At 43.3% G+C, this 15,348-nt stretch overlaps 1 protein-coding gene across 1 annotated transcript in view; it reads right to left on the bottom strand.

The window, feature by feature from the left end:
• NUDCD3 (NudC domain containing 3) overlaps nt 1-15,139 on the bottom strand; it is a 111,212-nt gene extending 96,073 nt beyond the window's left edge. Inside the window, exons 1-2 of the mRNA XM_032244344.1 lie at nt 14,667-15,139; nt 9,089-9,414 (exon numbers count right to left, since the gene is read on the bottom strand). Coding sequence (XP_032100235.1) covers nt 9,089-9,414; nt 14,667-14,858 — 518 coding nt within the window. The 5' untranslated portion in view covers nt 14,859-15,139. The remainder of the gene's footprint in view (nt 1-9,088; nt 9,415-14,666) is intronic.
• Nucleotides 15,140-15,348: the final 209 nt, after the last annotated feature.

The raw sequence follows: 15,348 nt of genomic DNA, 5'->3' as shown, positions 1-15,348 counted from the left end.
GCACTCTGTTCCTCATCCAAAGGCCAAAAAGACACCCAATCCAAGCACAAAGGACAAAGACAACTGTTTCTAAGCAGTAACTGAAATTCCTAGTGATACCGTATTTTCCTTTTTCTTTTTTAAAGAATTCTGGTAGTGATTTTCAAAGGGAAAAGCCCAGAACTGACACAGCCTTTCAGAGATTTTTGTCAGCATCTCAGCAGCAGCAAAGTCAAAGTTACCATCCCACTGCCTAGAGCAACACCTGCAGGTCAAGAGCCTGAACTGCAGGTGCCATGAAAGTTCACACCTGACAGCCCATGCCCAGGAAACCCACACCGGACCCTACTGTGATGTCATCCAAGAGGCAAACCCTAACAGGCAGCTCTTGAGAAGTGCCTGATTAGTGACTTATGTCACGAGATGCTGCAGACTTTGCACCCCTCACTTCCACAGTCCTAATCATGTCTACAGGCACTGGTCACCCAGTCTAATACTACATAAACACTGAGACTCAAATGGCACTTTTCACTTTTTATAAAGTCTTTACTATAAACATTTTTTTTTAAGACGGAGTCTCGCTCTGCTCTGTTGCCCAGGGTGGAGTGCAGTGGCACGATTTCGACTCACTGCAACCTCCACCTCCCGGGTTCAAGCAATTCTGCCGCCTCAGCCTCCTGTGTAGCTGGGATTACAGGCATGCACCACCACATTTGACTAATTTTTTTGTATTTTTTGTAGAAACAGAGTTTCACCATGTTGGTGAGGCTAGGTTCAAACTCCTGACTTCAAATGATCAGTCCACCTCAGCTTCTCACAGTGCTGTGACGGCAGGCATGAGCTACCACACCCAGCCTGAACAACTCCTAAAACTGTAAAGTATCCTTACAGGATTAAAGCACATTCTCTGATGCTATCTTGGGCAAATAGGGAAATATCTGTGTGCTCAAATTCTCTCTCTTCTCTGAGGGATAAGATAGGTTACTTTGGACCAGGCGCAGTGGCTCACACGTGTAATCTCAGCACTTTGGGAGGCCAAGGTGGGTGGGTCACCCAAGGTCAGGAATTCAAGACCAGCCTGGCCAACATGGTGAAACCCTGCCTCTACTAAAAAATTACAAAAATTAGCCGGGTGTGGTGGCGGGCACCTAAACTCCCAGCTACTTGGGAGGCTGGGGCAGGACAGGAGAATCACTTGAACCCAGGAGGTGGAGGTTGCAGTGAGCTGAGATCACGCCACTGCACTCCCACCTGAGTGACAAGAGCAAAACTCTGTCTCAAAAAAAGAAAAAAAGCTTACTTTAAGCACTGGGATGGGAGCACTTCTGATCTTCACTTGGCACGTCCTGGCAGCAACAGGAGGGCAGGAGCAAGAATGAAATTCAGAGCAGTTGTAGGTTATTAGGCAGGGAGATGCTAAAATCAGAGTGATGGTAAAATCAGGTCAAAATAAAATTTCCCTCAAATTTTCCCCAAATCACTCCAAAAACACTATAAATGAAACCTGTACATTATTATGTATAAATAACAATGTATGCTGCAACAGCTTTAGGGAAGAACACAGGCCCAGGGTTGCCAGGACCTGGGAGTCTGGAACCAATGGAAATATCATTGTATTAGTCTGTTCTCACACTGCTAAAAGGACATACTCAAGACTGGGTAATTCATAAAGTAAAGAGGTTTAATTGACTCACAGTTCAGCATGGCTGGGGAAGCCTCAGGAAACTTAAAATCATGGCGGAAGGGAAAGTAAACATATTTTTCTTCACATGGCAGCAGGAAGAAGTACCAAGCAAAGGGGGAAAAGCCCCTTACAAAACCATCTCATGAGAACTCACTCAATATCATAAGAACTGCATGGATGTAACTGCCCCCATGATTCACTGCTTTCACCAGGTCCCTCCCATGATATGTGAGGATTATGGGAACTGCAATTCAAGATGAGATTTGGGTGAGAACACAGTCAAACCATATTGGTCATTTATCTTGACTGTGGTCATTATAAGACTATATTTGTCCAAAGTCATAAACTGTATTCTAAAAGGAATGAATTGTGTTTTATATAAATTATACTTTACTAAACTACAAAACAATTATCTGTATACAGTAATGAATGTCTTATAATAAAAATGTATATACAGAGGCAGAAAGATTACTTGAGCCCAGAAGTTTGAGTTTAGCCTGGACAACACAGCAAGATCCTGTCTCTAAAAAAATAAAATTTAAAAAACATATATATAAAATATAAATACATTATTTTTAATCTTGTACCATTTTTTTCCCAGCACGTATATTGAATTTATTTAAGTTAAATAAGCATGTGATGTGACTTTACTGTAGCATATGAAAAGAGAGTTTTTGCCTAATACTGGCTAGAACCAACAAACATGTCAAGCAGGAGTCATCAGAAATCAGCAATCTAAGACTTAGATTCCAGGTAACTGATTTTAGACAGAGTTCCCACAACAGACAGTGCTTCTAGGTGGTCTGCTAAAGAATAACTACCTTAAATTACTCAATTAAAAGAACTGCAGATCTACAGTTTATAGGATAAACCATCCTGAACACTGATGGGAGGACTTGGGGTACCACTAAAGGTAAAACAAGGAAAAGGATGGTCTTTCACATTCTATTTTCAGAACTGCTAAAACACTATATTTCATGTATAACTAGAGAACGGTGCCACAACTTCCTGTTTTGTTCAAGGAAAACAAGTAACTGAAGGCTGAGAATGTTCCAGTCCTTGGAAACATTTGATTAGGATTCTTGCAGTATCAGTCTATTCTGAACAAAGAGCGAAGCCTACCAAATAGAAAGGTTAGCTTTCCTGAAACATACCCAAGTCTTCAATCTATACTTATTTTTAAAGCAGAACTCACAAAATTAGCTCTAGTTCTAACTCAGAACATAATTTATTGGTTCAAGAATTTTAAAATAGGGTCTCTACAAAACAACAAAACAGCTATTCTAGTCTATTACTCAGAAATCAAAACCAAATCCCCTCTTTTCATTTTTTAGATTATAAAAGGAATACAAAAAAATTAATACAACAAAATAAATGGTCATTACAGAAAAATTAGAAAATACAGTAAGAGACAAAGATAAAATGAAGGACACTCATAATTCCACCACTCTGTGATTACTACTATTATTTTCTTCCAGTCTTTTTTTGTACATATATGTAATTTTTAAAGTTTTCAAACATGATACTAGACTATATAGTTTGAATTCTCCACTTCTCACTTAACATTGAATATACCTGTATAACTCGAGGTTCCACCAAAGAAGCAGCAGCAGATAGAGTCAGCCCTCACTATCCATGGGTTCCATAACCCAAATCAAAATATTCCCAAAAATACATTGATCAAGCCAGGCGCGGTGGCTCATGCCTGTAATCCAGCACTTTGGGAGGCCGAGGCGGGTGGATCACAAGGTCAAGAGATCGAGACCATCCTGGCCAACATGGTGAAACCCCGTCTCTATTAAAAAATACAAAAATTAGCTGGGCATGGTGGCGCAAGCCTGTAGTCCCAGCTACTCGGGAGGCTGAGGCAGGAGAACGCTTGAACCCAGGACAGAGGTTGCACTGCGCCGAGATCACGCCACTGCACTCCAGCCTGGCACCTGGTGACAGAGCAAGACTCTGTCTCAACAAAAAAAAATATTGATCAAAATATGTGATGCAGATCAAAAATATTCCCAAAAAGAGGCTGGGCATGGTGGCTCACACCTGTAATTCCAGCACTTTAGGAGGCTGAGGCGAGTGGACGACTTGAGCTCAGGAGTTCAACACCAGCCTGGGCAACATAGCAAGACCTTATCTCTACAAAAATACAAAAATCAACTGGGCAAGGTAGCGCACACCTGTATCTCAGCTACTCGGGAGGCTGGGGCGGGAAGACTGGTTGAGCTCAGGAGGTAGAGGCTGCAGTGAGCCAAGATCATGCCACTGCACTCCCATCTGGGCAAGAGAGCAAGACCCTGTATCAAAAAATATATATAAATATATATATCCGGCCGGGTGCAGTGGCTCAAGCCTGTAATCCCAGCACTTTGGGAGGCCGAGGTGGGTGGATCACAAGGTCAAGAGATCGAGACCATCCTGGTCAACATGGTGAAACCCCGTCTCTACTAAAAATACAAAAATTAGCTGGGCATGGTGGTGCGTGCCTGTAATCCCAGCTACTCAGGAGGCTGAGGCAGGAGAATTGCCTGAACCCAGGAGGCGGAGGTTGCAGTGAGCCAAGATCGTGCCATTGCACTCCAGCCTGGGTAACATGAGTGAAACTCCGTCTCAAAAAAAAAAAAAAAAAAAAAAAAAAAAATATATATATATATATATATATATATATATACATACATACATCTCCAAAAAAAAATTTTTTTAATGGTTTTGTCTGTACTGAACATATACAAACATCTTGTTATTATTCCCTAAATAATACAGCATAACTACTATTTACATAGCATTTACATTGTATTAGGGATTTATAAGTAACCTAGAGATGATTTAAAGTACATGGGAGGGCCGGGTGCAGTGGCTCACGCCTGTAATCCCAGCACTTTGGGAGGCCAAGGTGGGCGGATCACAATGTCAGGCGATCAAGACCATCTGGCCAACATAATGAAATCCCATCCTTCTAGAAAAAAATAGTAATAATAATAAAATAAAAAATAAAGTATATGGGAGAATGTGCATAGGTCATACACAAATATACTGTTTTATATAAGAGACCTAAGCATCCATGAATTTTGGTATCTACAAGGGTCCTGGAACCAATCCCCTGCAGATACCAAGGGAAAAGATTTATTAAGAGAGTTACTACAAGAAATTGGCTTACATGATTGTGGGGACTGGCTAGGCCAGTCTGAAATCCACATGGCAGGCCAATGTGGAACTCTCCAGAAATTGAGTGCAGCTGCTGTCCATCGGAGAAACTTCTTCTACTTCAGGGGAGCTCTGCTGTGCTCTTCAGGCTTTCAGCTGATAGATCAGGCTCACTCAGACCACCTAGGACAATCACCCTTACTTAAAGTCAACCAATTATTAATTTTTATCATATCCACAAAATACCTTGACAGCAATGCCAAGGTGAGTGTTTGACTGAATAACCAAGACTGTAGCTTAGCCAAACTGACAAACAAAACTGACCAACACAATATCCATGTCAGTAATCTTTAAAAGCATTTTATAAATTTACCTATCAACTCTCTTACTACAGAAATTCAGCATTCTTCCAAAATTTCGCTAATATAAGTAATGTTGGAATAAATAAAACTGAAGTCAACAATGCTGTAAACTGAATGTTTGTGTCCCAAAATTCCTATGCTAATTTTTTTTTTTTTTTTTTTTTTTGAGACGGAGTTTTGCTCTTGTTACCCAAGCTGGAGTGCAATGGCGCGATCTCGGCTCACCGCAACCTCCGCCTCCTGGGTTCAGGCAATTCTCCTGCCTCAGCCTCCTGAGTAGCTGGGATTACAGGCACGCACCACCATGCCCAGCTAATTTTTGTATTTTTAGTAGAGACGGGGTTTCACCATGTTGACCAGGATGGTCTCGATCTCTTGACCTTGTGATCCACCCGCCTCAGCCTCCCAAAGTGCTGGGATTACAGGCGTGAGCCACCGCATCCGGCCCCTATGCTAAATCTTAATCCTAAGATAATGGTGATTACGGCTCTGCCTTCATGGCTGCAATTAGTGCCCTTACAAAAGAGATTTCAGAGAGTTCTCTCACCTCTTCCACCATTTGAGGACACCGCAAGGTAATGAATCAGGACACAGAGGTTATGAATCAGAAAGTGGGCCCTCAACAGACATTGAATCTGCCAGTAACTTGTTCTTGGAATTCCAGTCTCCAGAACTCTGAGCAATACATTTCTGTTGTCTATAAGCCACCCAGGCTATATTATTTTGTTATAGCAGCCCGAGTGGACTGACAAACAACTTTGTATAGTCAATCTTCATTCTCACATCTGATTTTTTTTTTTTTTTTTTTTCTAGGAGTCGGAGTTTCGCTCTTGTTGCCCAGGCTGGAGTGCAATGGCACAATCTCGGCTCACCGCAACCTCCGCCTCCTAGGTTCAGGCAATTCTCCTGCCTCAGCCTCCTGAGTAGCTGGGATTACAGGCACGTGCCACCATGCCCAGCTAATTTTTTGTATTTTTAGTAGAGACGGGGTTTCACCATTTTGACCAGGATGGTCTCGATCTCTTGACCTCGTGATCCACCCACCTCGGCCTCCCAAAGTGCTGGGATTACAGGCGTGAGCCACTGCGCCCGGCACATCTGATTGTTTTATTGAAAGACTACTGGTAAGGAGAAGCTACACATAGAAAGAACTCCAGAAAACCTCACAGGATTCCCTGAGTCTTTGGTCAAATACAAAACTACACATGTGTGAGGTGTAACTCTATGAGACAAGCAGGAAACTAACTGACATGGACAATCCCGAGAGCTGGGAGATGTTCAAGCCTCAACCAGCCTAAATGGAAGGTGCTCACTAAAGAGCTGGAGCACTCAGAAGACCAACAAAGGCCATGTCTTATAAGCTAGTTCTAAAATAAAAGTACCCTAGACACATCTTAACAAAGCAGAAAAACAAGGCTAGGCACAGCGGTGCACACCTATCATCCCTGCACTTTGAGAAGCCAAAGTGGGATGATCATTTGGGACCAGGAGTTCGAGACTAGCCTGGGCAACATATTAAAACTCCATCTCTACAATCAATTGATCAACCAATAAAAATTAAAAAACAGACCAGCCTGACCAATATGGTGAAACCCTATCTTAAAAAAAAATAAAATAAAATAAAAATAAAAATAAAAAACAAGCTTCAAAAAGATCATTCTGATCAGCAAATAAATTAATTGCCTGCAAGAACAAAACTCAACTCTCAACAGAAGAAACCAAAACCCAGAGACTTGACAATACAACATTCATTAATGTCTAGCATCCAATCAAAAATTATCAGACATTTGAAGGGAAAAGAAAATGTGACCGAAAATCAGGAGAAAACTCAATCCATAGCAATAAACCAAGAAATGACAGAGACAATGAAATTGGCAGATAAAGACTTTAAACTATTATAAGTATATTAGAGGATTTAAAGAAAAACCAAGGTAGGAATCAAAGCCATAAAAAACAATCAACAGGAATCTGCAGGGTTGAAAAATAAACTATCTGAAATTAAAAAGTTACTAGATGAGTTTAACTAAAGATTAAACACTAAAGGAGAAAAGACAGTAAAGTTGAAGACAGGTCAACAGAAACTATTCCAAAAGAAAGGCAAAGAGAAAACAGATCTAAGTGTGTGTTTCTGCTGGGGGAGAGGGGTGGGCTCAAAAGTCCCCAAATAGTACAGGAAAATCACACCACAGTAAATCTTAATCAAATTGCTCAAACTAATGATAGTAACTTAAAAGCAGCTCATACATAGCAAGAGAATGGGGATATCTCCCATGCAGGGAACAAAGAATGTCTACTCACTTCTCATCAGAAGCAATGCAAGCCAGAAGACAATGGAATGATAACTGTGTAAAGATTACAATGTGTCTTTAAAATGTCTAAAGAAAAACAAAAACAAAAAGGCATCAACCTGCAGTTCTACATCCAGCAAAAATATCCTCAGAAATGGAAGATGAAATAAAGGCATTTTCAGCCAAAAAAATCTGAAAGAATTCACTACCAGCAGATCTGCACGACAAGAAATATTAAAGAAAATCTGCAAGGAAATATCAGATTTCTGCCTTCCACCCTATACTCCCCACTTCCAATCTCTAAATCCTTATTTCACCCCTTCTCATCTAGAGCTTTGTATTGAAGAGCTGCTCCCCTTCACAAAACTTTTCTCTTACTCCATATTTTATAAGCCATTCCAAGTTGTTCACTTTGCTTCATTAACTAAAAACAAAATTCAAAAACTCCCCCAGAGCCCAGGCAATATAGTGAAAAAATCTTTTTAAAATTTAGCCAGGTATAGTGGCAGACATCTCTACAAAAAATTACAAAATTAACTAGATATGGTGGTGCATGCCTGTGGTCCCAGCTACCGAGGAGGCTGAGGCTACAGGATTGCTGGAGCCCAGGAGTTCAATATTATATTGAGCTATGATCATGCCACTGCACTCCAGCCTGGGCAACAGAGTAAGACCTTGTCTCTGTTAAAAAGTGTGCACACACACACACACACCAATCTCCCCCAAAACAGGTCAGAAAGAGAGCATAGGAGTGAGGAAAACAGAAGAGAACTCAAGGTGGCAGGGATTCAAGGGGACACAGGTGACTCGTCCTATCAAGGAGGGGAGAGTGAATTTTCCAAAAAACAAAGCAGGCCAGGAGGATCGTGGCTGTCTTGCAGACACTGCTACAACTCCCACACAAGAAGGGATCAGCTCCTCTCACTTAGACTGCGAGGAAGGACTGTATAACTAAGTTTAGAGCACCCACGAAACATAACTCCTGAAAAGTGAGTACCAGTACAGCATGAGGCTTGATTCAGGGAAACCTTATATCATATTCAAGCTCTACTGCTCATTAGCTGCTTGACTATCGGCTCATTTAAAATTCACAACAGCTCTATGAGACAAGTACTATTATTATCACCTACATTTTACAGAGGAGAAAAATGATTCACAGAAAGGTTATACTGCTTGCTCAAGGTAATACAATCGGGAAGCGGCATACCTAGGATGTGAATGCAGTTGCCTAAAACAGACTGTCATTTCAGGTGTCCGTTACACTGTGAGCACATCCTAGCAGTGCTCCTGCAGAGAAAAACACAATTGAGACGCTGAGGCTAAGCCTCTAAACACAGATAAAGTTAGGTCTTTGTGAGAGGAGTCACGTGCTCTAATTTTGGCTCTTAATTTCAAATGGTTGTATGACTATCCACCTTACCTAATAAGGAGAAAACTGATCTTAAGCCAACTGACCTCCCATCCTATGTAACTCAAAGACTGTAATGCGCAGTTTGCAAATATGAAGAGCTAAATAAATACTGAGATCAAGAATTGGTGTGTTACAAAGTAAGAATGAATTATACCAGATGTTAACCTAAATATCAGATGTTAAGCGAGAAAGAAGGAAGCTGCAAAGCAGAAATTCCTACCTGGGAAGAGCTGGTGGTTCCCCAGGGATTTCAGCAGCACCAGCAACTGCTCCTGGAGCTTCTGCCTCCTCTGAGCCATGAGCCATTTCCTTCACAGTGGCCTGTGGGCCTGGAGGCTGCACTTTCTCTACTTCCTGACGCCCACCCAATTCTGTGGTGGAGTCAATCTCTATTTCCTGAACTGGTACTGGGACTGGCTCCTTCTCAGATGTAGCAGCTGACACAATCTTGGCCTCTTCTTCTTCCTTTCTTCTCATTTTCTCTTCAAGTTCCTGCCTTCTCTTCTCATCATCCTGACGGGCCATGTGGTCAAAGGTTTTAAATACCTAAAATCAAACAGCAATCCAGTAATCAGTTCATCTGCCCAGTAATGTACCATATATCATAGAAATGTGGTAAAATCTGGTAAGGAGAGAACTAAAGGCCATAAACTGACAAGTTTTCCCATTGGCAAAATGGAAATGCCCCGCCACTTCACCAAAAGCTGACATGTAAACAGTATTTAACAGGAGGGGTCCAAAATCAACAAAATCAAAAACTTACAAGCCAAGCTAACAATATTTACATACCTAAAAGATGCACAGTTAGATGGTCTTTGCTGTCATTATTTTTATAGACCTCAGTCTTGTTCACAATGCAAAGAATACACAGTCCTGGTACAACTGTGGGTTATAAAGGCACCAAAATTCAGACTCACAAATGAAACGTGAAAACATGGCTGAACTTCAATTCCCAAAATGCAACCAGTTTTACTGGACTGTTGCTATTTTTCACCACACTGCATGGACATTCAATTCAACAAACATCCACTACGTGCCTACAGGGTGCAAGAAACACACACACAAAAAAACATCAAAATGATTTCTGCTGCCTCCTAAGAACTCAAAATTCTGGTGTGTAAACACGTTCTTAACCTTCTCTGGGACACAGTCACATCCATGAAGGTGCTGGGATCTCTTTACCAAAAAAGTACAGCCAAGACATATCCACACATGAAAACTCTGATACAAGAGGGGGCATGACAGAGCCCTTGATTCCCTGTCAGAATGGGTGGGAATGAGCATGTCTGGCAAAAGAAATCTAGGGAGACTTCCTGGAACAAGGAGGATCCCAGTTAGACCTTAAAAGAGAGGCACATTTTCCATAGGAATTGGAGGAAATGCCATAGCTCCAAGAACAGGCTTGTCAAGGAATGGTAAAAGCTCTTACAATAACTGGAGAGAGGAAAGGCTGAGAGAGCAACCTGGGAAATGGGTCGGAGTCAGATTTCAAAGGGCTAGAACGCAGACAGGTATTAAATAACAATGTTCTGTGCACTGCACAGGCAGTCTAAAGGATGCTAACGGACTAACTGTGTCAAAGGATTCTACAAACATTTCTCAAAACCCTCACAAAAATCCTATGAAGACGACAGCATAACATTTCAAAAATGAGAAAAAAATAAGGCTCGGAGAGGTTAAGTAACTTGCTCCAGCTCCTGCTGGCAAAAGAAGTAAAAAATTACGCAGCACACACCAAACAGCGTAGGGAGATGATGATGTAGACAGAGGAGTAGAAAATTAATAAAATCCTAAAAGGTTAAAAACTGGAAACAATACCAGAACCATTTTTACTTCTGCAGATAACCTGAAGCCCTAACTTGATTCTAACATTCGTGTTTCCACCCCTTTGAGTCCTATGCTCTCAAAGCTTCTCATCCTCCTAATATTCCAGATCTTCATCTTAACTTCACAAAAGCAAATCAACAAGAACCCTCTCTCCTAACCCCTGAGACTTCTAACACAGAACCCCCAGACTTGATAGTCCTTACCATGCCACTGCCCCTGCTCACTCAGTACATTCAGCCTTCTCTGACCTGCCCATTCACACCACCAGGAAGTGCTATCACTACCAACCCCTCAACCAACACATGTTCTCAGTACTCATTCAAGAGTCACAGAACATGGAGCTGAAAGAAAACTCCAATCTGTGACCTCCAGCCAATCTTCTCAGCTGACAAGAGGTGACTCTCCCAAGACCTCCCACCAAGTTACATGAAGAACAGGATGTAGCTAGCTTTCCTAATTCTAGTTTCAAGGACTCTACTAAGGAGCACTTCTTAAAGTGGACTCCAAAAAAAAACCACCATTATCAATTATAATGAATGGCTTGTCAGTCTAAACTATTTTTATCTTAAAACATACTATTACAAAGTGGAATGCAATTTTCACATACATCATTTCCTGCTGAGGTTCTTCAAGCTGTATATCCACGCTGTGCAAACTCTTAGGAGGAAATGTATGAGTAGCCTAACTCTACACCAACAGTCTACTTCCCAAAATATTAAGGAAACAATTTGAAGTTCCACATTTGTGCAGCCCAGCACTCCCATCCAAATTATTCTCTGCCTATGTTTAGCAGAGACACCAAGCATCCCAATTCTTATGGGGGTGGAGGGGCAGACCACAGGAAGGAGCCTTATGCCATCGAGTTAGGGACAGAAAAAGAAAATCCCTAACAGGCAGATAAGTAGGAGTGGGGTGGTCAGGAGATCACCTACTACCATGGAGAAATGTTATGCTGGTACCAAGTCATTCAATCTCATTCAGTGTTGTCCTACCCCACAACAAAACCCTTGTCAATACTGAAATCTACCTTTACAAGCCTCCCGCCAAATGAGTTTATGTGGATAAAAGAACAGGTCTGGCCAGGCACAGTGGCTCACAGGTGTGAGCCAGAACTTTGGGAGGCCAAAGTGGGTATATCACCTGAGGTTAGGCGTGGCCCACATGGTGAAACCCCACCCCTACAACTAAAAATACAAAAATCTGCCAGGCATGATGGCACATGCCTGTAATCCCAGCTACTCAGGAGACTGAGGCAGGAGAATAGCTTGAACCTGGGAGATGGAGGTTGCGGTGAGCCAAAGTTGCATCACTGCACTCACAGCCTGAGCAACAGAGCGAGGCTCCATCTAAAAAAAAAAAAAAAAAAAAAAATGGTTCCCAGGATTCACCCTAATCTACCCAAACAAAATATCCAGGGTATATGTGTTTTTTTTTTTTTTTCTTTTTCTTTGGGACGGAGTTTCGCTCTTGTTACCCAGGCTGGAGTGCAATGGCGCGATCTCGGCTCACTGCAACCTCCGCCTCCTGGGTTCAGGCAATTCTCCTGCCTCAGCCTCCTGAGTAGCTGGGACTACAGGCACGCGCCACCATGCCCAGCTAATTTTTTGTAGTTTTAGTAGAGACGGGGTTTCACCATGTTGACCAGGATGGTCTTGATCTCTTGACCTCGTGATCCACCCGCCTTGGCCTCCCAAAGTGCTGGGATTACAGGCTTGAGCCACCGTGCCCGGCCTGGGTATATGTGTTTTTAAAAGTTCCTTGGCCAGGCACAGTGGCTCACACCTGTAATCCTAGCACTTTGGGAGGCCAAGGTGGGCAGATCATGAGGTCAGGAGTTGGAGACCAGCCTGGCCAACATGATGAAACCCCGTCTCTTCTAAAAATATAAAAATTAGCTGGGTGTGGTGGCACATGCCTGTAATCCCAGCTACTCGGGAAGCTGAAGCAGGAGAACTGCTTGAACCCGAGAGGCGGAGGTTGCAGTGAGCTGAGATAGTGCCACTGCACTCCAGCCTGGGCGACAGAGTGAGGTTCTGTCTTGAGGAAAAAAAAAAGTTTCTTAAGCAATACTGATGGTTGAGAACCACTTCCAGAAAACATGACACCTCTCTTAGCCAGCTATCTGCTGGCAACTGCCCCCTTGGCTTCTGTGAAACTTGCTGCTCTCCACCAAGATTTTCCCTAAGGTCTATTCTTCACCTTTGGCTCTTCTCTCTCCCTCAGGTGTCCCCAAAACCCAGGTGACAGTTCAGTTAATACATTATCACCATTCCGGTCACCCAAGTTGAAACCTTGGATCATCTTTAACCCTTTCTCCATCCCTGCTCCCCATCTCCACTACTTCATTAAACTGGTCACCAAACCTTAATCTATAGAAGTGTCTTATAAGAGGTGGTATCAGATAAATGAGTTACCAGGTAAAATGAGTGCACTATCTCTGTCAGTGCATCTGTGAAACAAAGACCAACCTCTCTGGTTATGTTAAGGGTTAAGTAAGATGATAACAAACCCAGAATATAAAACGTATGGTATTAGTACATATTAGGTGCTCAGTATATACTTCTGCATACCTTCCTGCAAGCTACAATCATCCTAGACAAGTGTCTTCATCCTACTGTGGAATGGTTAAATAATAGAACACAAAGATATGGAATCCACAAAATGAAATTTTTAGTTCCAGCTCTATGGTAAACTGGCTGTGTGTTCTTGGTCAAATAATCTTGCTGAACTGGTACGTAAACTTGAAACTTACCTATTTCACAGAGACACTGAAGATCAAATGGCAAGACTTCATTAAACTGCCATAATGTCCTGCTAAAGGCCACCTCCAACAGCTCTCTGATCACTAAGATGGGACTTATGCCAGCTGATAAGGATGAGAAACAGCCTTAAGTTCTGAAACTGAATCCTAGTGCAACCCCATCCCTCATTTGGCCCTACTACCCTGGTAGTTACCAAGATATTCAAAGCTTTGGTTTCTACTGAGGAAAGTAACATCTGATCAACGTGCAGCATGCATTAAGACTTGAGGAGGAAACATCTGAAGCACTTTATAAACTGTAACATGCTAGAGAACTGGGGGAGGAATCATCAGCATTTCTATCTTCCTGGGTTTCTGCAAACAGGCTTAATGCTTGGCTAAATAGTTTCTTTCAATCTCATCAGAAGTCCCACCTCTCTTATAAAACCTTCTTCACTTCCCAACTATCATTTCTATTTCCTTTCTTTACAGTGGGCTCTATCAAATAATTGCCCTTTCAGAGTTTTCTGTTACTTTCTGGGTTTTCTCTCTTTAACTGCAAGTGTCACAAGGAGAGAGAAACCATTACTTAAACACCCGTATCACCCATACCTGTGGCAACTAAGTGTAAACTACATTCAGCCAACAGTTGCTTACTATAACATTCAAAAGTGCCCAGTCAACTTCACTGAATGCGTACTGACAGCGCTTCCAACATACAATAAACTTAACCTGGAAGGTACGGAATTAAATTCAAATGAAATTTTAATAATCACTACAGTGACCGTCTTTGACCACGGCCACACCCACTGATCAACACAAGGCCTCCGTCATCCCCGCCAACTCAAGTGCTTTCGTAGTTCTGGGGCGTGCACGTTTCTGCTGCTGTAAATGTCCTTCCTTCTGTCTGGCCTGCATGGATTTCACTCCCTCACTAGCAGCCCCCAGCACCCTGAGGTGTACGCGTTGCCGGGTGCTGAGCAGGGATCTTAACAGCCGGCTTACTACTTCTGAAACCTCAGGACGTCCCGAGCGAACCCCGGCTGCTCCCTCAGCCGAATAACCTGACATCCAATCCGAGCTTCAAATTATTCAAACCATTCTCGCAAGCTCAACCCTAGGACACCAATAAAAGGAGGAAACAGACTGGGAGAGCTTGGAGGAGCGGTCGCCAGGAGTCAGTGCAAGTCAGGGGCGGCGGTTCCCCAGACCGCAGGCCCGCCCTCCTCACCTGCAGCACCAGGGCCTGCGCGGCCCCGGGCGGGAAGCCCATGCGATCCGACGGGTGGCGCAGCAAGCGATAGAAATCTGTCTTGCGGTAGAGGAAGCCAAAGAGAACGCGCAGGAAGTCCTGGACGTTGCCCACGTGCTGCAGGATGCCCAGAAGGGCCTGGTCATACAGCTCGGCCGCCCCGGGATCCATGTCGCCTCCCGCTCTAGGGACGGTCCACACTCAGGGCGCCGCCTGAGACCTGCCGACTGGCCACTTCCGGCGTCCGCGGCCAACAGCTCCGCCGGACAGCGCGGCCGCGGAACTTCCGGTCCGTGCTAGTTCGGCCCCCGCGGCCCCGGGCTGTTTTCCCCGGACCCGGCTGCCCCACGGGCTTTGCCCTGAGGTGGTCCTCCACAAAAGAGCCCAGCAAGGGCAGCTATTAAGTTGCTACGCGCAAAGAGGCCCGCGGCTGCAGCGCTGCGGGGACTTGGCCGCCATATTTGAAGCGGGCGGAAAAAAATTATGGTGCGTGCAATGTCACGTGATTGCTCGGATTTTTATCACGTTGTCTGTGGAGCCTTTCTCATTCCTGGGTTGAATTCCCGCCTGGGTATTCGGAACCTGCGGTTAAAGCTAGGGTTGTGGTGAGGTTTTTGTTAGTAAGCCATATACGGGAAAATGCGTATATGTGGGATGTATG

Source organism: Sapajus apella, unplaced genomic scaffold (assembly GCF_009761245.1).
Source record: "Sapajus apella isolate SASKATOON/1434 unplaced genomic scaffold, GSC_monkey_1.0 scaffold54, whole genome shotgun sequence".
Taxonomy (NCBI): Eukaryota; Metazoa; Chordata; class Mammalia; order Primates; family Cebidae; genus Sapajus; species Sapajus apella.
Note: the sequence above shows the minus strand (reverse complement) of the source record. Positions and strands in the feature narration are given on the sequence as shown.